This window comes from Gigantopelta aegis, chromosome 3 (genome assembly GCF_016097555.1).
Source record: "Gigantopelta aegis isolate Gae_Host chromosome 3, Gae_host_genome, whole genome shotgun sequence".
Classification (NCBI taxonomy): Eukaryota; Metazoa; Mollusca; class Gastropoda; order Neomphalida; family Peltospiridae; genus Gigantopelta; species Gigantopelta aegis.
In genome coordinates, this window is record NC_054701.1 from 64,451,837 (window position 1) to 64,477,784 (window position 25,948).

General features: G+C 37.3%; 1 protein-coding gene across 1 annotated transcript in view; it reads left to right on the forward strand.

The window, feature by feature from the left end:
* The first annotated feature begins 205 nt into the window (after nt 1–205).
* LOC121368779 overlaps nt 206–25,948 on the forward strand; it is a 36,133-nt gene continuing 10,390 nt past the window's right edge. Inside the window, exons 1-17 of the mRNA XM_041493527.1 lie at nt 206–340; nt 914–925; nt 2,683–2,762; nt 4,224–4,338; nt 7,603–7,677; nt 8,653–8,741; nt 9,162–9,235; nt 10,440–10,516; nt 11,103–11,186; nt 11,567–11,637; nt 12,362–12,439; nt 13,589–13,649; nt 15,628–15,691; nt 16,669–17,214; nt 18,512–18,642; nt 20,789–20,866; nt 23,257–23,391. Of these exons, the coding sequence (XP_041349461.1) occupies nt 206–340; nt 914–925; nt 2,683–2,762; nt 4,224–4,338; nt 7,603–7,677; nt 8,653–8,741; nt 9,162–9,235; nt 10,440–10,516; nt 11,103–11,186; nt 11,567–11,637; nt 12,362–12,439; nt 13,589–13,649; nt 15,628–15,691; nt 16,669–17,214; nt 18,512–18,642; nt 20,789–20,866; nt 23,257–23,391 (1,905 nt within the window). The remainder of the gene's footprint in view (nt 341–913; nt 926–2,682; nt 2,763–4,223; nt 4,339–7,602; nt 7,678–8,652; nt 8,742–9,161; nt 9,236–10,439; nt 10,517–11,102; nt 11,187–11,566; nt 11,638–12,361; nt 12,440–13,588; nt 13,650–15,627; nt 15,692–16,668; nt 17,215–18,511; nt 18,643–20,788; nt 20,867–23,256; nt 23,392–25,948) is intronic.

Below are 25,948 nucleotides of genomic sequence, written 5' to 3' on the forward strand. Positions count from 1 at the left end.
TGTCCATAAGATATTATAAATGTTATTTTTATTTTCATAGAAAGTATAAAAACTCTTGCTTGAGTAAATGTCTACCGAACAACTCAGACAGTTCGGTTGTTCAAATGATGAGTTTACAAATACCTTTAAAGAAACAAAACATCTAGACGTCAACATTTTAAATAGAAATAAGAAACGGTGTGTTTTTTAAGCTGGAGATATTAACATGAGTTCTAACAAAGAGGATCGGTTGAACGCCTTGATAAAACTGGGTATCTTTGAACATCAGAAGGACGAGAAAGCTTTGACAGCATTGCGTCGTAGATCATTATACATTCATAGGAGTCGCTTGCCTGTGCACGTAAGTATCAGTACATCATTACCGGTTACTCGGCGCTGTAGTGGTTAAAGGGACAGACCCTAGTTTTTAAACACTAAGGCATATTTGTCACCTAGACCCTAGTTTCAACCCGTAAAAATACATATATATATATATATATATATACTATATATATAGATATATATATTACATATATTATATATATATATATATATATATATATATATATATATATATATATATATATATATATATATATATATATATATATATATATATATATAAGAAAAAAACCCCAGCCTATTGGGTTTTTTTAATTTAAGTTATGCATGAAAGGATACTCGCGAGAAAAGTTCCTGTCCACCAAATAAAGTGGTATCAAATCACCTGTATAGTTTGTAAATGTTTTAAATTTGTGACTTGTGCGAACGCATCATAATTGCGCAAACAGTCCCTAAGGTTTATAAATGAAAAGCAAATAATATTATCTTGAAAACGATTTCATTTTTCCTTAAGCACCATTAAACGATCTTCAACAATTATTTCATTTTTTCTTCAGTACCTTTTAATATACCTTGGGTAATACATGCTTAGGAGTCTTATTCCGTGAGTATATATAGATATACATTTAATATTTCTTCAAAAGTGCTGTATTCAACCCGCTATATAGCCGTAATATACCACTTGTCTTCAATATGTTGGTATATATACTGTTGTGTGTACATCACAGATTTCAGTATATGACTGCTCTATAATACTTTTACAAAGTAAACAAATACATTGTAGTTATGTATATTTTTAAATGTGTGGGTAAGTATATACTTCATTTTAGACCTTCTTTACTCACATTTTGACTACAAAAGAATCACGGTGACCGCTTATATAATTATATAAATATACATAGTATATAAATATATAAATTACTTGAAGACATATATTTTTGAATGAATGTTTCAGAGCGATGTTTACTTTAGTTTCAATTCGGGTCACCCATTCAGTATTGGCGTTACGGTAACAAAACTTTCATATTTGCTATTGGAAAAGTGGTTATTATTCTGTATGCGCCAGGAACCGCCAGGCCTCATGTCATTGTAGCTTGCATTGTTTGCCAGTATTTTATTTGTCTAATTCTAATCACTGAGAACCGAACACGTGTGTTCAATAATACAGAGAAGTATCGGTTCCACTTTGACGCCGTTGTTTGCTAAAAGTGGATGTCTGTCGACGGCGGGAATTCGTAGAAAGTCGTCTGCTAACAGCAAGGAAGACGAAAAACAAATCTGAATTTTTCAAAATCAAAATTATATGCATGCCAGATTCAAAATGGATGGCAATAATTTTTAGGAAGACATCTGATAACGACAGAGAAAACGAAAAAACACCTGTGTTTTCATATTCAGAAGTTGATGATTTATAATGATGCAAACAGAATCTTGAAAGAGTCAAAACGTTTTGAGTACCTCTTAGAAAACCATATTCTAGGTGGAATGAAGACATGAAAAATTCTAGTATTACAGCAGTTTCAAAATCCAATTGCAGGTGATTCTTGGAGGACAAAAAAAAAAACCCACACGTACAATTAATTTTTAAAATGGTGTCGACTTCTAAACGCGATTCCAATTTATTTGCAGAATGTTCTTTCTGTAAAATTAAACAAACGAAAGCGCCAAACGATTCGTCATCTTCAAAACAATAATGCAGAACAAGGATATGTGCGACAGAATCCACTTAAGGACCTTGTTTTAACAATGTCGTCGTCAAAGCGTTGCAGTTTAAAAGATGTGGTCGCCTGTCATTTGTCTCCTCAGACGCAACGGAAGAAGTTACTGTTTTTGAAGTTTCGTGCAATCGTTAAACGGGTAGGTTATCATTTAAACTCACAAAGGCGGTAGGTGACCATCATGTCATAAATGTATGAAATTTAACTTGTATTATTGTATATTCGTTTTTTGTTTGAACTAGCTTATAGAAAGCAATGGATGCATTCATCTGTTTTAGGGGCAGGGCGTAGACCAGTGGTAAAGCACTCGATTGATGCGCGATCGGTTTAAGATCAATCTCCGTCGGTTGGCCCATTGGGCTATTTCTCGTTCCAGCCAGTGTACCACGACTGGTATATCAAAGACCGTGGTATGTGGTATCCTGTCTGTGGGATGGTGCATATAAAAGATCCCTTCCAACTAATGGAAACATGTAGCGGGTTTCCTCCCTAAGCCTATGTGTTGCAATTATCGAATGTTTGATATCCAGTAGCCAATAGCCGATAATTAATAATTAAATGTGCTCTAGTAGTGTTGTTAAACAAAACAAACTATTCATCTGTTTTTCTTTTACTGGTCACTGTATGTTTTGTTCTGTTTCAGAGAGAACATGATCGGAGATTTCGAATTGTTGTCTTTGTGGTGAGATTTTGCATCAGACAGGTTAAAAGGCATTCTTTACGGTAAACAATAAACAGTACATAACTTTAAAATGTTTTATGTCATTTTAAATTAGTTTGCTTATTCCTGCTAATTAGATTAATACCGGAATATGGATCAAGTACTCTGGTCTGGACACACACCTCATGCCATGTAATCTGACTGCCTGAGCCTGAAAAAACTTAATAATGCTCAAAATTATTTAAAAAAAAAAAAAATTCCAAATGTAACGAATGACTATTTATTGAACAAAATGCTCAAAATATTTACAACCAGAAACATGTAATTTCATTTACTATTAGGAAAAATAATAATGTTATTTAAAAATTTATAGAGAATCAACTGTCAAGTGAAGCTTAACATGAGTTCAGTAGAAAAATGTTCCCTAGACTGGTTTATGCGCTTCACGTTAAACCAAATGACTACACCGGGGACCACTCAACTAGTTTGTGAACATCAGTGTCGTTCCCAGTCGCAAAGCAAGGGACAACTGCCGTCATAGTTACTGCGTGCGTGTGTCGTTTTATCAACCAACAGTTATCTGACAGCGAATAAGTGATTGTTATTTGTGCCTAAATTTTATTATAAGTAATTGGTATAGTTTCTGCAGGATACAACATATTCACAAAATATATACTAGTAATATCGAGGGCAACAACCAGAAGAGGTTATGTTTGAAGTCATGGTTAAAAAAAACAAAAAAAAAAAAAAAAAAAAAAAGAAGCAAATTATATAGCTTCTTGGGATTTATATTGCATGCATGTCTCCACCAAAAGCATCCATTAAAACGAAAAGAAAACCCCAAACAATAAGTTACCATCATATTTTCCCCAAATAGTGGACACAACCAAGGGTAAGTACTTTCGGCCAAATGTTAGTCTCTAACGCTTCAAGACTAGTTTTTACGCCAAACATTAAACGGAATGATTACTGCGGAGACCAGTCAAACTGGTTTGCAAACGTTTGACGAAAAACGGATGGCTGAACGCAGATAAGTCCTGGTTGTCATCTCTCAAATTTATTAAACAGCTTAAAGAGACATACCCTAGTTTTAAACACTAAAGCATATTTTTTACTATTTGAGCTGTTTTTGTTAATTGAAATCATACTTTACTTAGATTTTACTGTTTAGATTATCCATTTCCGTACATTCGAAGTGTTTTTGGTCATCCTGATGTTTTTAATATCACAAAATGCATTTCTCATATTTTTAAAAACGCACGTGCGTCTGAGAGGTAACAGTTATGGAGTCGAGTTTTAACCTATTTTAGAAGGTATTCACATTTTAAAGTCACAGACTGCTGTTTCACTCAACTGTAACTGTTTCCTAATGTCTTCACATTTTAAAGTCACAGACTGCTGTTTCACTCAACTGTAACTGTATCCTAATGTCTTACAGGTTTGTAGATTAACTAAACTCCGTATTAATTTCCATGGGCTGAAACTAGAACATGTCCCTTTAATGTAAGCTTGCTTTTCCGCAGGATACCACGTGACGAACTAACACCGTTCATCAAACAAGTCCACTTTCACGAAGACGAGTCGGCGGAAAATGACGACCTTCTGTTTGACGCGTCGAGATTTAAGGTCAAAAGACAGGTAACATGCAGCACCCCTTCCTCTTAGTTTGTATTAGTACCCCAAAACTGTCTATGGGGGATGGCTGTACATGTACATTTATGTATATTGAATAGTCCCATTTTTTTCTTTTCAAGAAACTCACAGTTGTAAATAAATTTCAGTATAACCCTTCTATTAATAAAACAAAAAAAACAACGTCCGTAAGGTGCGGATTCCGGAATACTGGAGTCCGGACTAACGAGGTTCCACTGTACATTTGTGCATCATGTCATAATTGAATAGTCCAATTTTTTTCTTTTCAAGAAAATCACAATTGTAAATGCATTTCAGTAATAGCCTTCAATATATATATATATATATATATATATATATATATATATATATATATATATATATATATATATATATATATATTACAGTCAATCTATGAAACCAGTCATTACGCGTAATGTATAAACAAATCAGTCATTTCGAGAAGTGCCTGTGACCACCAGGCAATACGCGAAATGACTGAAAATTCCAGGCATTTCACGAAATGACTGAAAATCATGGCCAGGCATTACGCAAAATGACTAAAGTGATTCAAGTCTTATTGTTGACACTTGTATACAGGCTTTTGGTCTTGAATATTGATAAAATCACATTTTAAGAACAAACAAGGATAAGTATATTGATTGTACGATTTAAAATACTACTTGATATTAATTAATTATTATTATACAATAACTTAATATTCAACTTTTGCTATAGGTTCATATTAAAGAATCTTATAGAAAATATGCTTAATAACACTTGAATATTACTAACAAAAGGTTCTGGTAATTAATGTTTCTCTGGTTTATTATGCTTCTGGGGTTTTCTCATAAGTTCTTCTGTTGCAACCAGTACATGATGGCAAAGTCCTATGAAGACAAATTTAAAACTGAGCTTTACAAAAAGTATGAAGTTTGTAGAAAAGTGTTAATTCCAAAAGATACATATTTCACAATGCTAGAAGATCTTAAAACAACAGCAGCTGATAGTGGAACACAGAGCAGACGTGGATACTATCTGCTATCAAAGTAAGTGTATTTCAATACATTCAATATCCATCTACTAGCGATGTGGTGATTCATTGATAAATTCTAATACTCTAATATTTCTCTGTGATAAATGCAGCATTCTATTGATACTTAAAGCTACAATGTAAGCTATAAGGATATGTTAGGTGTAACTGTGCTGGTCCTAAGAGATGCGAGTCCAATCGATGCAAATGTTTCAAAACCAAAATTCAATGTTCCAGCCGTTGTCATGGTAGCCTTGTGTGCAAAAACAAGTGACCTTTCTATACCAATATGTTACTTTGATGATTTGACACGGACTACTTGGTAACATTCAACTTCATCTTCATGTAGAATTTCTGAAATGATTTGATTTGAGTTTAAGCGTTACATTAGGACTTGAGTGGTGTGGTATTATAGATAGCACCTTAGTCATTTTGCGTAATGGCTGACCATGATTTTCAGTCATTTCGTGAAATGCCTGGAATTTTCAGTCATTTCGCGTATTGCCTGGTGGTCACAGGCACTTCTCGAAATGACTGATTTGTTTAGGCATTACGCGTAATGACTGGTTTCACAGATTGACTGTAACATATATATATATATATAAACCTAACATAAGTGTAAGGCAAGTATTTTTTGTTAACAGCAGGTAACTTTCAGATTATAATTTAACCACATAATAATACAATTGCTATGTAACAACCGGTATTGGTGGTGTAGTGGTTGGGTTATATCAGCTTTGCTTCTAAATCATGCAATACTAATGCTGTAAGGTGTGACTTAAATACATTTATAGGTTGGATCTCATTCTGTAAGGTGTGACTTAAATACATGTATAGGTTGGATCTCATTCTGTAAGGTGTGACTTAAATACATTTATAGGTTGGATCTCATTCTGTAAGGTGTGACTTAAATACATTTATAGATTGGGTCTCATTCTGTAAGGTGTGGCTTAAATACATGTATAGGTTGGATCTCATTCTGTAAGGTGTGACTTAAATACATTTATAGATTGGGTCTCATTCTGTAAGGTGTGACTTAAATACATTTATAGATTGGATCTCATTTTGTAAGTGTGACTTAAATACATTTATAGATTGGATCTCATTTTGTAAGTGTGACTTAAATACATTTATAGATTGGATCTCATTCTGTAAGGTGTGACTTAAATACATTTATAGATTGGGTCTCATTCTGTAAGGTGTGGCTTAAATACATTTATAGGTTGGATCTCATTCTGTAAGGTGTGACTTAAATACATTTATAGATTGGGTCTCATTCTGTAAGGTGTGACTTAAATACATTTATAGATTGGATCTCATTTTGTAAGTGTGACTTAAATACATTTATAGATTGGATCTCATTTTGTAAGTGTGACTTAAATACATTTATAGATTGGATCTCATTTTGTAAGTGTGACTTAAATACATTTAAAGATTGGATCTCATTTTGTAAGTGTGACTTAAATACATTTATAGATTGGATCTCATTTTGTAAGTGTGACTTAAATACATTTATAGATTGGATCTCATTTTGTAAGTGTGACTTAAATACATTTAAAGATTGGATCTCATTTTGTAAGTGTGACTTAAATACATTTATAGATTGGATCTCATTTTGTAAGTGTGACTTAAATACATTTATAGATTGGATCTAGCTCAGGTTGTAGAGCACTAATCTGAAGTGCTTGGTTCGTAGGATCGAATCACCTTCGTGGAACCATTCTCTATTCTTGTTTTTTCTTCTGTTTCTACCCGTCCCAACTAGTTTCCACGATTGGTTTATTAAAGACGTAGTATGTATTGTCCAGTGTGTGGGAAAGTTCATATACTATAGTCCGTCCCATCATTTTATAAAAAAAGATTTTGTAAATAATTTCAGTTTGGTTTGACCTATGAAGAAAACTAAAAGTGTTTTTAAAATTGCAAATGTTTTTTTACTATTTTTGTGTGTAGTTTGCAAATCAATCGGTTCAGAAATACATAGCTTGTAGTATATTTCATAGTATGAAAAAAGCGTTCCCTATGGGACGGACTATGAAAAAAGACTACGTGTGAAAAATTACCAAATGTTTGAAATCCGATAGCCGAATATTAATTTATTATTATGCATTAGTAATGTCGATACACACACAAAAAAAGAAGCAACAACCCACTACCTGAAAACCCCCACTTATCTCACACAACATTATAACAGTTGTAAAACAGGACGCGAACCACTGTGTTGTTGTCCCTTTCAGAACCGGATGTCTGAGGAAATGATCAGGATCTGGAGCAAGCTGCCTGATAGTAGAACAGAACAAGAACTTTACACGGTATGTTGTTAGCGGTCTTAGCCTTTTTCTGTCTTTAGCTGCGTTCACATATAATACACGGATATGGATATGGATACGGATAGGACACAGATACTGATAAAATCGCTCTATAGGGTGAATACTACCAAATCAAATCCCATAGACGACAATGTGGCTAAAACTCCTACCTGCAGCGTATCAATCGGCATAAACGCCGTGCGGATATAAATACTAAAAATTGGGGGTCAAGCTGCTCATTTCTGAGATAACGAGTAGCGTCTATGACTACCCTAGTTCCGCACAAAATTCGAGTACTTTTTTCACCCCATACACAGTGGTACTAGATGAAATAAAATTGCATACATTTTTTTGTCCAGATGAATCTAATTTTTTTTACAACCAACACACTCACATTTATCACCAATCACAGGACTTGTGGTGTGGTGTTCACTTCTCTATCAAACGTTGGGTGCACCTCGAACTTTGACCCAGCCGGAAGTTATTTGGTTTAGTACTACCTATAGTGTTTTTGGTATAGATTAATCCAAGACGGACACATTGCTACGTTCGATTCGGATGTAAGTTCGGATACGCAAATTACTACATTATTGTTGAACATGTGTTTAGTTTATAATCGTGCCTATTATGTGAACACCATGTCCGATTATTGAATGTCATTTCCGTCTGATTATAATGATAATGTTAATGATGATGATGATGATGATGATGTTGTAAAGATGTTGGTGATAGTGGTGATAATGGTACCGGTTATGATGATGACTGTGTTAGTGGTGGTAGTGGTGATGATAGTGGTGCTTTTGGTGGTGGTGGTGGTGGTGATGATACTGATGATGATGGTGATGATTATGATGATGATGTCGATGATGTCGACGATGACGACGATGATGGTGGTGGTAATGACATTGGTAATACCTTTAACGCATAATTTATATTTCCTAAAAGCTAACTCAACAGATTTGATTTTTGTTTCGACAGGTTGAAATTGGCGTACGCAGCATGCCTTCTTTTAAAGAGTTTCCAGCCAGAATGCAACGACTGATTGCCGAAGTCGGAATTTACTGCAAGTATGTTTTAGTGCATATATTTTAGGTTGTATATATGCTATGGATTTCATCAAGTCATAAGAAAGTCCAGTCATTCCTGGAATCTTTATAACACGTGTGATTATACGATGAATTTCAGCTTAGTGGTTTGAACAAGACGGTAAAAAGAAAAATGTATATACTACAATGTATGACACGGACAATTCTGCTCAGTGCTGAAACGAGTATTTCTATTATACAAGCACCTATTTTAATAGGTCGTTATACTATTTCTCAAAATCAACCTATTATAAACTATTATTTTTAATACTCTCATGGATCACTACATAACATGGTTAGATTGTATCGTTGACTATTGCCGGCTCATGCCGACATTGTGTTTGGCGAGGATATGTTTATATATTAAATAATAATACATAAGTTGTTTTTGTTTTTTATAAGATATGAAGCAAAACGAGTTTTAGTTCGTCAGGGAAATCGAGCAGAATATTTTTACTTCATACTGTCTGGTTCAGGTAATACATATTTCATATACAACAATAATAACAACAACCAGAATAACAACAATATTAATAAGTAATATTTTATATGATCAATGATTAAATAACAACGACAAATAAATAAATAGTAAATGAGTGAATAAATGGGTAAACGAATGGACGAATGAACGAATGAACGAACAAACGAATGGAAAATGAACGAATGAACGAACAAACGAACGAACGAATAAACGAACGAATGCATGAATGAAATCATGAACATAGGCGTACGAGCTCCTATTTTCATAAGGGGGCAGGCTGGCTTTTGCCCAAATTAAATGAAAATACCCGAATCTGGATAATAACATTACTTCCAAACGAATCACTATGCAATTTTTTACACGGAATACAACCAATTTGGATAGTAGAATGATGGAAATACATGGTAAAAAGGCCTCAGGTTATCACATTTTGCCCGAATATCGGTATAATTTTTTGACCGAATTTGAGGTTTTGCTCCAGCACTGGGGAGGGAGGTGCCTCCCTTGCCCTACCCCTACACACACACACACACCCGTCTCGTACGCTTATGGACAGACAAACCAGAAGAAGCTACGGATGTTTTGTTAGTTGGTAGTAAATCTCTCCACCTCATGCATTTCGCTTGTCCAAAATGTTTTCTCTTTTTTCTGCCCACTGTCTCGTACGCTTATGGTCACGAACGAACTAACTAACGAACTAACGAATGAATGAATGAATGAATGAATGTAGCTTTAAACTAGTTTTAGTTTAAATTGTATATCATTATTATGTTGACGTAAACTAATATATAAGATTTCCATTCGAAGCAGTAAGTTAAAAGGGTTGCACCAATCTATAATACAGGGGCGAGACGTAGCCCAATAGTAAAGCACTCGCTTGATGCGTGGTCGGTTTGGGATCGATCCCCGTCGGTGGGACCATTGGGCTATTTCTCGTTCCAGCCAGTGCACCACGACTGATATATCAAAGGTAGTGGTATGTGCTATCCTGTCTATGGGATGGTGCATATAAAAGATCCCTTGCTGCTAATCGAGTAGCCCATTAAGTGCGACAGCGGGTTTCCTCCCTCAATATCTATGTGGTCCTTAACACTATGTCCGACGCCCTATAACCGTAAATACAATGTGTTGAGTTCGTCGTTAAATAAAGCATTTCCTTCCAATCTTGAAACAATTGATTTTGGTTTTTCATTATACAGTGGTTGTTCTGGTAATGGATGACGAATGGAAATACGCTAGACCGGTAGCCTATCTTTACAAAGGCCAGTCATTTGGGGTACGTAAAAAAACAAACAATTGTTTTGTTGTCAAGGGATGTACATAAATGAGAGCTAGGGGAGTGCTATTTATAGACTTCACATTACTGTATCTTCCTTATTTTTACTACAAACCCCCTTATTTAGGCTAGGTACAGCCCTGGTCGTAAAAATGCATTAGTGTGAAGTGTATTATGTAATACTCCATCGTATTAACTATATCCTAAAAATAAAAATAAATAAAATTTAGAATAGAATGTTTCAATCGGTTTGTTTCAAATTTTACAACATGAGCGTTACCAAGAATTGTTCAGAGGGGTTCGTTTATAGCAAAGGAATTAAAAAAAAACCAAAGATCGCCAACATTTATTTTGCACCCATCACCCCTTCCTCACCCCTCCGCTTCTTCCCTATGTAACGAGCTTGTAGAAATACTTAGATACAAACACAAACACGTACCTACTTACCTGCATACGTGCGTATCGGCCGCACTGACATATAGACACAAGGATAGACATATAGATATCTATACAGGTATTCCTATAAAAAATAAATGTATTCAGTGTTTTGTTTGTTGTTTTTTGGGTTGTTTTTGTTTTCTTGTAGGAGTTGGCAATCATAAACAGAACTTCTCGTCAATCAACAGTGATGGCCAAAGAAACATGCGAACTCTTGAAAATATCAGTCTCAGTAAGTAATTTTGGATTTGTTGTTTTTGGGGGTTTGTTTAACGACACCACTAGATGATATAGATCAATTAACCTTTGGCTGTTGCAGTGGCGTAGCGTGTGTTGCCAGCTCCCGGGGTAAGACGCCCGGGACAAAGCAAGTATTGCGCCCCCTAACCAGTGGACCGTTAGCACCTTCTAGATATCAAATATTCAGATAGACAGACAGACAGACAGACAGTAGACAGACAGATGGTAGATAATAAGTAAGACAATAAAAATGTACCTGCGTTTGTAAATCCAATAGTTTCTGGGTGTTTTTTTTTTTACATTTTCATGTTTTCAGCTATTATACATAAAAGCAGTATTTAAAAATTAAAAAACACTTTTTGTTTTATTTAGGACTACCACAAAATATTTATGGCCGGTGGAGTTAGGAATATAAACGATCCAGATTATGACGACTTCGTTGGGTAAGATTGCTAGAGTAATTTCCCTTTCTCAGACCAATCTTTCTTACTGTCCGAAAGCATTCGAGATTCCTCGGGTTTTATCGGTACACATTATTCTTCATAAGGAAAGGAATATTATATTGGTTCATTAAGGATACTTGAACATATTTAACAACAACAACAACAGCTGTCGGTGTTCAAACTATGGTTATTTCGACACATGTGCGTGAGAGAGAGAGAGAGAGAGAGAGAGAGAGAGAGAGAGAGAGAGAGAGAGAGAGAGAGAGAGAGAGAGAGAGAGAGAGAGAGAGAGAGAGAGAGAGAGAGAGAGAGAGAGAGATTAGGAGTACTTTCGTCTCGCAGGTTATTTCTTTCCAAACACAGCAAGGGATTCTTTAGATGTATTTCACAGTACACAATGCGGCCTTTGATATAACAGTCGTGAGGCACCTACTGACACAAAAACAAATCGAGGACGATCGATCCTGCGACCCACAGCAATTCGGCCGATTTACTACCACTAAGCATTCGTAAGGCTAAATGTTTTGATCAGTGTTATGCATTGAAAGTCGGCCCTATTTCCATGTACACCCTGCCAGATTTTAATATTAATTTTACTTTTTTTTTTTTTTTACACCTAGATGTTTTGTTCTACATATTACAGGCAATGTCCGTAGAGAATAAAAACATAAACGTATTTCTGTATCTAATGTCGTATTCTTACATAGTTTATCGTGTATTTTAGGCACCTCAGTTTTCTCCAGGGCTGGCCAGTTGAAAAACTACAGAAGCAGCCGTCAAAATGCCTCTTCCTATATTTCAAGTAAGATTTTTACTGTCATGTTTTATCAGGGTACAACAGACACAAATATAGGCCCCTATTAGATGATGATTAAACGATTGTTCATTTCATAACATATTCAGTATTCTAAGTGTTTAATAGTTAGGCCTACTAACGTTATATAAGTTTTGAAAAACATAATACAAAAACAAAACAAACAACAACAAAGATATAAAAAAAAATTAAAAACCCACACCTACACTGATGATAAGTTCAATGGTTATAAAAAGGACATTCCTGAGTTTGTTGCACATTTTAAGAAAGAAAGAAAGAAATGTTTTATTTAACGACGCACTCAACACATTTTATTTATGGTTATATGGCGTCAGACATATGGTTAAGGACCACACAGATTTTGAGAGAAAACCCGCTGTCGCCACTACATGGGCTACTCTTTCCGATTAGCAGCAAGGGATCTTTTATTTGCGCTTCCCACAGGCAGGATAGCATAAACCATGGCCTTTGTTAAACCAGTTATGGATAACTGGTTGGTGCAAGTGGTTTACACCTACCCATTGAGCCTTGCAGAGCACTCACTCAGGGTTTGGAGTCGGTATCTGGATGAAAAATTCCATGCCTCGACTGGGATCCGAACCCTGTACCTACCAGCCTGTAGGCCGATGGCCTAACCACGACGCCACCGAGGCCGGTGCACATTTTAAGATGCTATCGACTAACAGAGACTTTTTAACGATTGTAATTATATATCAAATATATTTTCCGCATAAAATATTAGTTTCTGTATATTAAACGTGTTTCTGATCGTTCTAATATTTGTACTAGGTTAAATTTCATCTTGTTTCCTAAAATATTGTTTTTTCGTACGTACGAAATTGTTTGAAGACAAAATCCAGTTTGGGCTTCTTAGAAATATTAAGACGACCAGAAACACATTGAATATACAGACAATGATATTCTAAACAAGAAACTATATTTAATATGTAAGTTTAATCGTAGAAATATTTTATTAGTAGGAAACATCTTACAATGCAGCAAACTCAGTAATGTCCCTTTAAATATATCGAAGAATAAACGAAACCGCTTTTTTAAATCTGTTTATGTCACTGATATAAATTGTCATTGATAATTCTTTCCTTTTTTTACGAAAAACAACAACTCAAATAACAACAGGCGTGGAGATGTTATGGTGAAAGACAGCCATTATTCAGACTGGATCATAGTCGTGAAATCGGTAAGTCAGACGTAGTTTTCAGCTTAAAGCTGTATGCTTAAATTTCTTAAAGAATAACTTACATACAAAAATAAAAGGAAGGAAGGAAGGAAATGTTTTATTGAACGACGCACTCAACACATTTTATTTACGGTTAACAGCAAGGGATCTTTTATATGCACCATCCCACAGACAGGATAGCACTTACAACGGCCTTTGATATACCAGTCGTGGTGCACTGGCTGGAACGAGAAATAGCCCAATGGGCCCACCGATGGGCATCGATCCCAGACCGACCGCGCATCAAGCAAAAATAATAGAAAGAAAGAAAGAAAGAAATGTTTTATTTAACGACGCACTCAACACATTTTATTTACGGTTATATGGCGTCAGACATATGGTTATGGACCACACAGATTTTGAAAGGAAACCCGCTGTCGCCACTACATGGGCTACTCTTTCCGATTAGCAGCAAGGGATCTTTTATTTGCGCTTCCCACAGGCAGGATAGCACAAACCATGGCCTTTGTTGAACCAGTTATGGATCACTGGTCGGTGCAAAAGTGGTTCACACCTATCCATTGAGCCTTGCGGAGCACTCACTCAGGGTTTGGAGTCGGTATCTGGATTAAAAATCCCATGCCTCGACTGGGATCCGAACCCAGTACCTACCAGCCTGTAGACCGATGGCAAAATAATAGAAGTTTGAACACAAACAAGGCTCAATGGCATACGCTTGTTCCGCCGATTAACATAAAGGCTTCAAAATCGCTGGAATTGTCAATCGTTCGTTTTAGTTAACGAAACCACTAGAGCACATTGATTTGTTAATCATTGGGGAAAACCATGCACTTTCCAACAGGCAGGGCAGCACATACCAGGGGTAAACAAGTGGAGAATGGATCCACCGAGGAGATTCGACCCTAAAACTCAAGCACCTCAGGCATGAGCTCTATGGACTGAGCTAAATCTCTAAATGATTAACTCCTCGTATGTTTTCTAGATGAATGGTAGCAATTTAAAGCTGCAATCGTGAGAATGTGTTTACTGTTAATTGTTTACATGTAGATTTTTTTTAAAGTTTTTATTTAACGACACCGCTAGAGCACATTGATTTATTAATCGTCGGCTGTTGGATGTCAAACATATGGTCATTTTGACACAGTCACAGAGAGGAAACCCGCTACATTTTTGCATCAGTAGCAAGGGAGACCGGCCTCGGTGGCGTCGTGGTAGGCCATCGGTCTACAGGCTGGTAGGTACTGGGTTCGGATCCCAGTCGAGGCATGGGATTTTTAATCCAGATACCGACTCCAAACCCCGAGTGAGTGCTCCGCAAGGCTCAATGGGTAGGTGTAAACCACTTGCACCGACCAGTGATCCATAACTGGTTCAACAAAGGCCATGGTTTGTGCTATCCTGCCTGTGGGAAGCGCAAATAAAAGATCCCTTGCTGCTAATCGGAAGAGTAGCACATGTAGTGGCGACAGCGGGTTTCCTCTCAAAATCTGTGTGGTCCTTAACCATATGTCTGACGCCATATAACCGTAAATAAAATGTGTTGAGTGCGTCGTTAAATAAAACATTTCTTTCTTTTCTTTCCAGTAGCAAGGAATCTTCCATATGCACATATCTCACAGACAGGATAACACATATTACGGCCTTTGATATACCAGTCGAGGAGCACTGGATGTAACGAGAAATAGCCCAATAGGGGTCGATCCTATACCGACCGTGCATCAGGCGTGCGCTTTACGGCTGGGCTTACGTCCGGCCCCAACATGTAGAATATATTGTCGGTGTTATTTTTCTTCTTATGACACGCCATTCTTCTATATACTATTATCCTTTAAAATCGCCATGGGTCTAGACCAACGAATGGATGGATGATGGAACAAATACACATAGCCATTTAAATAAACTGTGCAATAAAATTGGACTGAAAATAAATATGTGTGACTCCTGTTTATCTAATGTTGCTGTTATTCGTTTAATACAGGGCAGTGTTTCCGTTTTGAAGAAATTGAAAAAGGTGAACGCCTATAAACTGAAAACTGCGAGAGGTAAATGCTTATTGGTATTTGTAGGTAATAAATTGTATTGTTTTATTTATTTCAAAGATAGTAATAGTTTTCAGTGATAATATCAATAGAATTTTTTTTTTTTTCAATGTTAACACTAAGTTTCATATCAGTTTGATATTATATAACGTTATTGGTAATAGTAAATTATTATATGCCTCGATAATCAAAACTTTGTATTTTATTTTTTATGTACTTAAATTTGTAAAAATTTGTATACAGACGCATGTGCAAGACATTTTGCAGGTCTGTGGCGAGCGACGTTTTTAGGGGATCGGGTCGTGTTTCTTTGAAAACAGTATTTTTTAAAGAAAATCTGGCTTGGAGCAAGGAGGTTTCGAACCCCAACCGCGCTGGTATATTTGATTGACAGTCATATAAACAATGTAATATTTTTCTATATTTCTAATAAATAATGGGATTCTAAAAAATATTTTAGATGTAAAAAATAAAATATATTTCCTTGTATATATGGGTTTATATATATAAAGAAAGAAAGAAAGAAATGTTTTATTTAACGACGCACTCAACACATTTTATTTACGGTTATATGGCGTCAGACATATGGTTAAGGACAACATAGATTTTGAGAGGAAACCCGCTGTCGCCAATACATGGGCTACTCTTTCCGATTAGTAGCAAGGGATCTTTTATTTGCGCTTCCCACAGGCAGGATAGCACAAACCATGGCCTTTGTTGAACCAGTTATGGATCACTGGTCGGTGCAAGTGGTTTACACCTACACATTGAGCCTTGCGGAGCACTCACTCAGGGTTTGGAGTCCGTATGTGGATTAAAAATCCCATGCCTCGACTGGGATCCGAACCCAGTACCTACCAGCCTATAGACCGATGGCTTAACCACGACACCACCGAGGCCGGTTTATATATATACGAACGTCAGATACAATTATATTACATTAGGAATAAATATTAAAGTATTTTGTTGATACGTTTTAGACTTACAGTTCGTTTGTGAAAAGGAAAGAGTTAAGAGAAGGGAAGACTATTCAAAATGGCGACAAATGCTTTCTGGCTGCGATATCAACCTGCGTAGTGAAACAGGTGACCTTGACCGAGCTGATGCCGCAAATCGGAAACCATTTCAACACCCTGGCATTTATCCTACCACAGATCTTAAAGAAAGTATGCCAAAACAGGATAACGTAAGAACACAGAATTGTGTTCAACAAATGGCTCATTCACAAAAATCACTATCAAAAACACTTCCACATTCGGGCATTTGTTCTTCAAAAAAGTTCTTACGAGTGCAGACGTTTGGTAAGCCATTAGAACATAAACAGGGCTCACTGACATACAGTTACGTGCCGCCAGTGATCGTAAATGATCCAGAATCACCGAAACCGCCAAACAGATTTCCTCTTCTTGTCAGTTTGAGGAACACGCGAGCTCGAAGACGTCTGGGTGGCAAACCTTTCAACAAGATGACGTGGAATCGGTACGAAGTGATTGACGAGTCTACAGAGACAGACGACAGCGTGTTTGGTGGGTATTGTATAGAAACAGACGACAGTGTGTTTGGTGGGTATTGTATAGATGCAGAGGCGGATCCAGGTTGGAGGGTAGGCGCAGGAGACACGCCCCCCACCCCACCCCTAAAAATACTCAAGTGCTATCTTCTTTTAATGTTTTCTTATTGTCTTTTTAATTGGGATGCCCATGTGACCTTTTACCGTTAGCTTCCTCCCCCCACCCCCCTCCGCAAAATGTTTCCTGGGTCCGCCCCTGAGGTGGGCATTTCCACAGTAACTGAAGTTACATTTAAAAAAACGTGGTTTTTTTTTCCAATTTCAAATACCTATATATCAATCATTGTTGTATTGAAATATGCCTTGTTGTTAGGTTTATACCAGATTACTATAAGGGCTGGAAATAGCCCAGTGGTAAAGCGCTGGCTTGATGCGCGGTCGGTTTTGGGATCGATCCCCGTCGGTGCCCCATTGGGCTATTTCTCGTTTCAGCCAGTGCATTTCCTTTCCTTTTCTTTCAGATTACAAGAAACAATATTTATATTGCCCACAAAATATCGATTGGGATAACGATTTAAACGACTTTTTTTGCTACAGCAAAAAAAATAGGTTGAAGAAGGATGAAGGAAATGTTTTATTTAACGACGCACTCAACACATTTTATTTACAGTTATATGGCGTCAGGCATATGGTTATGGACCACACAGATATTGAGAGAGGAAACTCTCTGTTGTCACTTCACGGGCTACTCATTTTGATTAGCAGCAATGGATCTTTTATAGTATATACTACGACCTTTGTTACACCAGTTGTGGAGCACTGGTTGACGTCTATGTTCGGGATTTTCTTTTACAGTTCAATGTAGTTATTACATCTTGGTTATTTTATTTATTTAGAGAGGCGGGGCATAGCCTAGTGGTAAAGCGTCGGTCGGTATGGGCTATTTCTCGCTCCAGCCAGTGCACCACGACTGGTATAGCAAAGACCTTGGTATGTGGTATTCTGTCTTTGGGATGGGGTATATAAAGGGTCCCTTGCTACTAATGGAAAAATGTAGCGGGTTTCCTCTCTAAGACTATATGTCAAAATTACCAAATGTTTGACATCCAGTAGCCGATGATTAATAAATCAATGTGCTCTAGTAGTGTCGTTAAGCAAAACAAACTTTAGCTTTAGATTTTATTTCATTTGATATATAACATGTGATCCAGTACAATATAAACTCAAGTACAGGTATGTGCAACATATTAAACGTCAGTGCTGAAACACGTGACCAAGTCTTTAGTTAATAACGTCACGACGTTTTCCCACAGAATTGGTAAATACATCCGCAAGACACTCTAAACGTCGCCAGAGTGAGTTGGAACGGGAAAAGGAGATGATGGGTTTCAAGCAGCACGTCCGCACCATCAGTGAAGACCTTGACTCGGGTATAAAGAGAAAGGTTAATATATATTTGGTTTTCCAATTTGCCAATTTGGTAATAGGTATGATTCGAACTGTGGTCCAAGTCGAAACTCAGATTGTAACATTAAAATGTGGTTTTATTTATTAATATATAGTTTATAGAAACCCCGACTGTAATTTGAAAATGTGGATTTATATGATTAATGTATAATATTTATATTGGTTTCCTGGAAATTTCGATATTAGCTATTTGGGCATGATTCGAAATGTGGACGTTAAAATTCCGATTGTAACTTTGAAACTGTAGATTTATTTAAATCGAAATTCCAACTTTTCAATGATCTTTTAAAAATTCAGTTATGATGATTATCATGATGATGATGATTATTATGATGATAAAAAAGGTGTTGTTGATGATGACGATATTGATTATGACGATGATGATAATGATTATCATGATGGTGTTGGTGGTGGTGATGAAGATAGTGATGATGATGATGATGATGGAGAAGAAGATGATGATGATTATTATGATGATAAAAAAGGTGTTGTTGATGATGACGATATTGATTATGACGATGATGATAATGATTATCATGATGGTGTTGGTGGTGGTGATGATGACGATGATGATGATATTGATGATGATGATATTGATGATGATGATTATTATGATGATAAAAAAGGTGTTGTTGATGATGACGATATTGATTATGACGATGATGATAATGATTATCATGATGGTGTTGGTGGTGGTGATGATGATAGTGATGATGATGATGATGATGGAGAAGAAGATGATGATGATTATGGAGAAGAAGATGATGATGATTATAATGATGATGATGACGACAACGATATTGATGATTATGATGACAACAATAGTGATTATGATAATGGTGGCAATAATAATGGAAATGACGACGACCATGTTATTATTATTATTATTATTATTATTATTATTATTAAATTTTTAATACCAACATTTCTAGTTTCGTAGTTACTAAGTAATTGCGTGACTCATCACCACTGCACTGCCACGTCAGCACCAAGCGGGGGGACACTGAGATCCATCACAATTCAGCAGACCTGCAGCTGTCACCAGGTGGCGGCTGGCGGTCGATAGGGTTCCGCGCGCAATTCCGTGGCAGGTAACACGAGCGCATTTAATCCATGTTATGCTTAGTACATAATTGATTATCAGCGCGAGCCGCGGGACCGCCACGTGGTACGACATGCACACACAGGTTATAAGCTGGAACCAGTCGTAATGAGGCCCTGGATCTAATCGAGCTGCATTGATTAATTTCGACGTGCATACCTTGATTAAATTAAAACAGTCGATTTTGTAGGTTTATGTAATTATGTGTAAAGTCTTCTGCACGCTCCCCCTATCCCTCCTCCTCCTCCCTCCAACTCAGGTGTTAGTTGTCTGATATGGAATTAATGAATTTGTATGCAAATTAAAGCTATAATATAATACACAATGCAATTTTAAAAGTTTCCGATCGTTCTGACCGCTTCTCTTTTAATCTGCACTGCCGACAGCCTTCTTTGTACTTACCCGATGCCGCATTCGCAAGGATCTTTTTTGGCGCTCAGGTCCAGACGACTACCGTACACACATCGTGATAAATATTGCCAACAAGTGTGGATTTCGTAAATACAACTGTAATGAAAGCAGCCATCTTTGTTACTCAACACGGAAATGGCTATATACGCGGTGGCCGTGTTTAAAGCCTCAGCTAAAGAGGGCTGGTTATCTACATGGTGGTTATGGTTATATTTGTGGAGAAACACCAGTGTAAACTTGTAAAATTGGTTACATCTAGTAAGTAGTATATATTTTTTTCTGACTAAGTTATTTTTTAACTCTAAAACTTATTTGAAACAAAAACATAAACTTGAGAGATCGGGAACTTGCCTTTCGTGGGAGATGGTGGAAGTGGCGGGGGTCGGTGCATATGTTGACCAATTCAACTTAAGAGTTGAGGAAGAGCAGTGTTTGTTTTTCTTTTTCCAGATACGTTTCATTTTACGAATAGTTGTTGTTATAATACGTATATGAATGGGTGTTAAATGGCATTAACAAGTTTGTTTTGTTCAGGGCTTTTGAGTGGAGTTTTTTTGTGTGGTTTTTTGTGTTATTGTTTCAAATGAAGTCATTTTAATCTTATTTATAGGATATCGATGACGTCACTGCTGCAGATTTGGACCCGGAGTTTGTGATGGTACAAACTCTCACCAAAGGACAGACTTTTGTACGTTTGCTTGTATTTGTTAGTATGGTGGTGGTGGTGTGCGTGCATGCATGCGTGCGCGCGCGCGCGTATGTGGTGTTTGTTTTATTAACTTTAAGTTTCTTTGCCTCGGTTTACGAAAGGAAAATTATGACTATTTTGGTGTCTAATATTTAGTTATTGCAAGCTTTCCGCTCCCACCCCAACCTCCACCCCAACTCCCCCCACCCCCCACCCCCACCCAAATTTTAAAAATTTTTAAATTAATTTTTGTTCTGAAAAGCAAAGATTCTACCTTGAACTACCTGCCCATAAAGAACACAAACAAATAATTTCCTTTACTCGTAATTTTTTTTTTTATTATTGGAAAATCTATAGATGGTGACCGATGGGTTAATTAAACGCATGACACCATTTATCGCGTACATGGTTTTTCAAGCAATGTTTACCTTTAATTCATTGACGGCAAAGACCTGACTGCTGTATGATGGATGCATATTTACTTTCCTTTCTTCTTTTTTTTAACCAAAGATCCTTGAAGGAAAAGCATGTAACGCAGCATCTGAATTAAACAAGTTTGTTTTGTTTAACGACACCAATAGAGCACATTGATTACTTAATCATCGGCTATTGGATGTCAAACATTTGGTAGTTCTGACACATAGTCATCAGAGGAAACCCGCAACATTTTTATCTAATGCAGAACGGGATCTTTTATATGCACTTTCCCCACAGACAGGACAGCACATACCACGACCTTTGATATACCAGTCATAGTGCACCGGCTGGAACAAGAAATACATCTGAATTATGTAAGCATTATGTGTGGGATACATTATTACTTTGTAGCTAGTTATCACAAATAATATTTAACGCGTCTTTTAAAAAACCCACAAATAAAATATACTGATTGAAAAAATAAAGGAAACATGATATTCAAGTGCAAATTTAATTCACTGCTAAAGCAGTTACGCGTGTATAAAACACAGAAATGCAATGCGGAATGTCAGTAAATTAAAGCGTGGCTGCCAGTTTAACTTCTTAATACTCTTGATGAGGGTTTTGGATGCAGTAAGTATTTACGGTTACTATTTATGTGATATATATATTTCTTTTCTTTTTAAAGTAAATTTTATTGTCCCCAGAAATACATGGCAGTGTCAGGGTTGAGGAGCCCTGAGCTCACTGACCTACTCACCCCCCAACCCCCAACATTTTATATATATACATGTATATATATATATATATATATTCATGTACATCAGTTTTCACACATGTCAGTAATTAGTTTTAATTATTTCTGGGAGCAAGATTGAAGAAAAAGAAGAAAGGGGAAAGAAAAAAAAATTCTTTTTTCTTTTTATCAGTATATACTGGGTGGCCAAAAACACAACCGATAACCATACTGAATATACATGTATAATTATTTTAAAAGTACGGGGACTGTAACTGTTATATTTCACACCAATTACTATTTGGACATGTACCACCTACAGTGCACATTGTAGATCCATAGGTCAAATATTGTTCAAATGACCTGTGGGCCTACACTTTTCACAGAATGTGGCATATATCCATATAGTAAATATAAAATAATAAACGAGCTTGCTAGTCAGATACCAACAGCGAATGCGAGTCAGATACCAAGACTGTTCACGAGTTTCATAACAATGGTATGACAGGCAAGCTAGTTTAGTATTTTATTTATTACAAACAAAACTGCAAACAAGCCGCAACGCAGAAGTAAGCAGATGTCGAGACCTATTACACGTTAATTTTCTACGAATTGGGTCAGCAAGTGATCTACGTGACGCCAATATTACACTAGTTAGATATTGAATGTCTGTTATGACATGAACAATATATTACATTGGTGAGCAAAAATAAGTGTGAAATATAAAAATTACAGACCCCATATTTTCTAACAAAAGGAAGGAAGGAAGGAAATGTTTTATTTAACGACGCACTTTACATATTTTATTTACGGTTATATGGCGTCGGACATATGGTTAAGGACCACACAAATATTGAGAGAGAAAACCCGCTATCGCCACTTCATGGGCTGCTCTTTTTCGACTAGCAGCAAGCGATCTTTTTTATGCACCATCCCACAGACAGGATAATACACACCACGGCCTTTGTTACACCAGTTGTGGAGCACTGCCTGGAACGAGAGATAGCCCAATGCGCCCACCAACAGGAATCGATCCTAGATCGATCGCGCATCATGTGAGCGCTGTACCACACTTTCTAACCAATTCCAAATTCAGTAGGGTTATCGTTTGTTTTTTGTTCTTTATTTTTTATTTTTTTTATTTTTTTTTTTTGGGGGGGGGGGTTGTAGGGGTTTTTTTTTAGGGGGGTAGGGTGTGTGTGTGTGTACTTGATATATTATGTTGTTTTAATTGCAGGGCTTGGTGGATGTCATTCTCGGAAAACAGACAAGCTTCTGTGTCATCAGCAATGGAGCCGACTGCTTGCTGATTAACAAACAGTTTTACCTTGACCACGTGTCAGAGCCACTGTTCCGCAAAATCAGACATGAAGTAAATTTACTAGTATTATCCTTGGTGTAAAATATCGTCATTATTTCCTGTTTGTATCTGAGCTGTAGGAAGTACAGTATTAAATGTAAAATATCAATAACGAATGTATAAATTTGATATCACGGTTAGTTGTAGATTTAGTTGTAAGCTGGTATGATAATGTATTTTAGATGGACACGCTCTTAAGTTTGTTTTATTTAACGACGCCACTAGAGCACATTGATTTTTAATCTTATCATCGGCTATTGGACGTCAAACATATGGTCATTCTGACACTGTTTTTAGAGGAAACCCGCTGTCGCCACATAGGCTACTCTTCTTTACGACAGGCAGCAAGGGATCTTTTATTTGCGCTTCCCACAGGCAGGATAGCACAAACCATGGCCTTTATTGAACCAGTTATGGATCACTGGTCGGTGCAAGTGGTTTACACCTACCCATTGAGCCTTGCGGAGCACTCACTCAGGGTTTGGAGTCGGTATCTGGATTAAAAATCCCATGCCTCGACTGGGATCCGAACCCAGTACCTACCAGCCTGTAGACCGATGGCCTGCCACGACGCCACCGAGGCCGGTGTGAATGGTCCAGTGCAATATGTACTTGTAAAAAAAAAAGTAAAGTTTGTTTTATTTAACGACGCCACTAGAGCACATTGATTTTTTATCTTAACATCGGCGATTGGACGTCAAACATATGGTCATTCTGACACGCAGCAAGGGATCTTTTATTTGCGCTTCCCACAGGCAGGATAGCACAAACCATGGACTTTGTTGAACCAGTTATGGATCACTGGTGCTGTCGGTGGAAGTGGTTTACCACCTACCCATTGAGCTCTGCGGAGAACTCACTCAGGGTTTGGAGTCGGTATCTGGATTTTAAAAAATCCATGCCTCGACTGGGATCCGAACCCAGTACCTACCAGCCTGTAGACCGATGACCTACCACGACGCCACCGAGGCCGGTATATGTACTTGTAAAGTAAAAGTCTCTAAATTCTTTTTGAATGAATGAATCAATCAATCAATGAGTGAGTGAGTGAGGTGAGTGAGTGAGTAAGTGGGTGGGTGGGTGGGTGTGGGTGAGTGAGTGAGTGAGTGAGTGATGTGAGTGATGTGAGTGAGTGAGTGAGTGAGTGAATCAGTGTTCAACGACACCCCAGAACACAAAATGCACATCGGCTATTGGGCGTCTAACAAGGTAAGTACATGAATATTGGTGACTCTTCTTGAATACTTTAAAAGTCAACTAAATCATTTTTGATCCTCTTTGTTTAGTTTGTATGAGTCTGTCTGTCTGTCTGTCTGTCTGTCTGTCTCTCTCTCTCTCTCTCTCTCTCTCTCTCTCTCTCTCTATCTCTCTCTCTCTCTCTCGTCCCTCGCTCTCTCTCCTCTCCTCCGCTCTCGCATCTCATCTCTCTCTCTCTATTTGTTCTGTCTGTACATGTCCCCATTGAGTAATAAGCATTATAACTGTAAAAGACAAAAAAGCACGAATATCAGCATATATGTGTACAGATGTGTGACGTCAATAGGTTCATTGATAAAAATTTTTTAATGTCGTCTGCTTTTAATTTGCAGCTGTGTCCGTACCCGACCGAGGAGGAGCTGCAGAACGAACTCCAGATCAGCACTAACTGGGAGTTTTTTCAAAAAGAACGTCTTCACTCGGCGCTGAATCACGTCAAGATCCACAGACCAGTCAGAAACTGCCTACCTAACCGACGACCTATCACCGTGTAGCTAGCTATCTCTAGCTGCCTAAGGGCGGAGTCGTGCTAGATCGGCATAGAGCGCTCGCCTGAGGTGGTTTGGTCGCAGGATCGAACCCCCTCAGTGGACCCATTCTGTGATTTATCTTTTTTCAAATTTACAATCAGTGCTGTCCTATCTGTGGGGGAAAGTGCTTATAAACGATTCCTTGCTGCTAATGAGAAAATGTAGCAGGTTTCCTCCAAAGACTATGCGTCTGAATTACCAAAATTAAGCTGTATCCTAACCGGCCGCGAGCGACGCGAGCGATGCGAGCGATTATTTTAGAAATCATTTATTTCTATTGCCGCATCCTAACTGCACGCGCGCGACGCGACATATTTGTATGTCGCGTGGCACGTCTTCGGTTAGGATACGGCAATTGAAATCAATGATTTCTAAAATAATCGCTTGCATCGCTCGCGTTGCTCCCGGCCGGTTAGGATACAGCTTTGATGTTTGGTATCCAGTGGCCGATGATGAATAAATAATTGCGTTCTAGTGGTGTTGATAAACAAAACAAGCTAGAAGTATGTCACTTTTGCTGATGATCCCCTTTTATAACTATGCCTATTCCATGATGTCAGTGTAACGTTTTCTCTTGCTGGGCCCATTGGAATATTTATCGTTCCTGTCAGTGCACCATGACTGGTGTATCAAAGGCAGTGTTGTTTACTATTGTGTCTGTTGGGTATTGCATATAAAAGACCTCTTGCTGCTGGTCGAAAAGAGTAGCCAATGGGAGTCTAGGCAGCGAGTTTTCTCTCTAATTATGTTGGGTCATTAACCATATGTCCATCGCCATATAA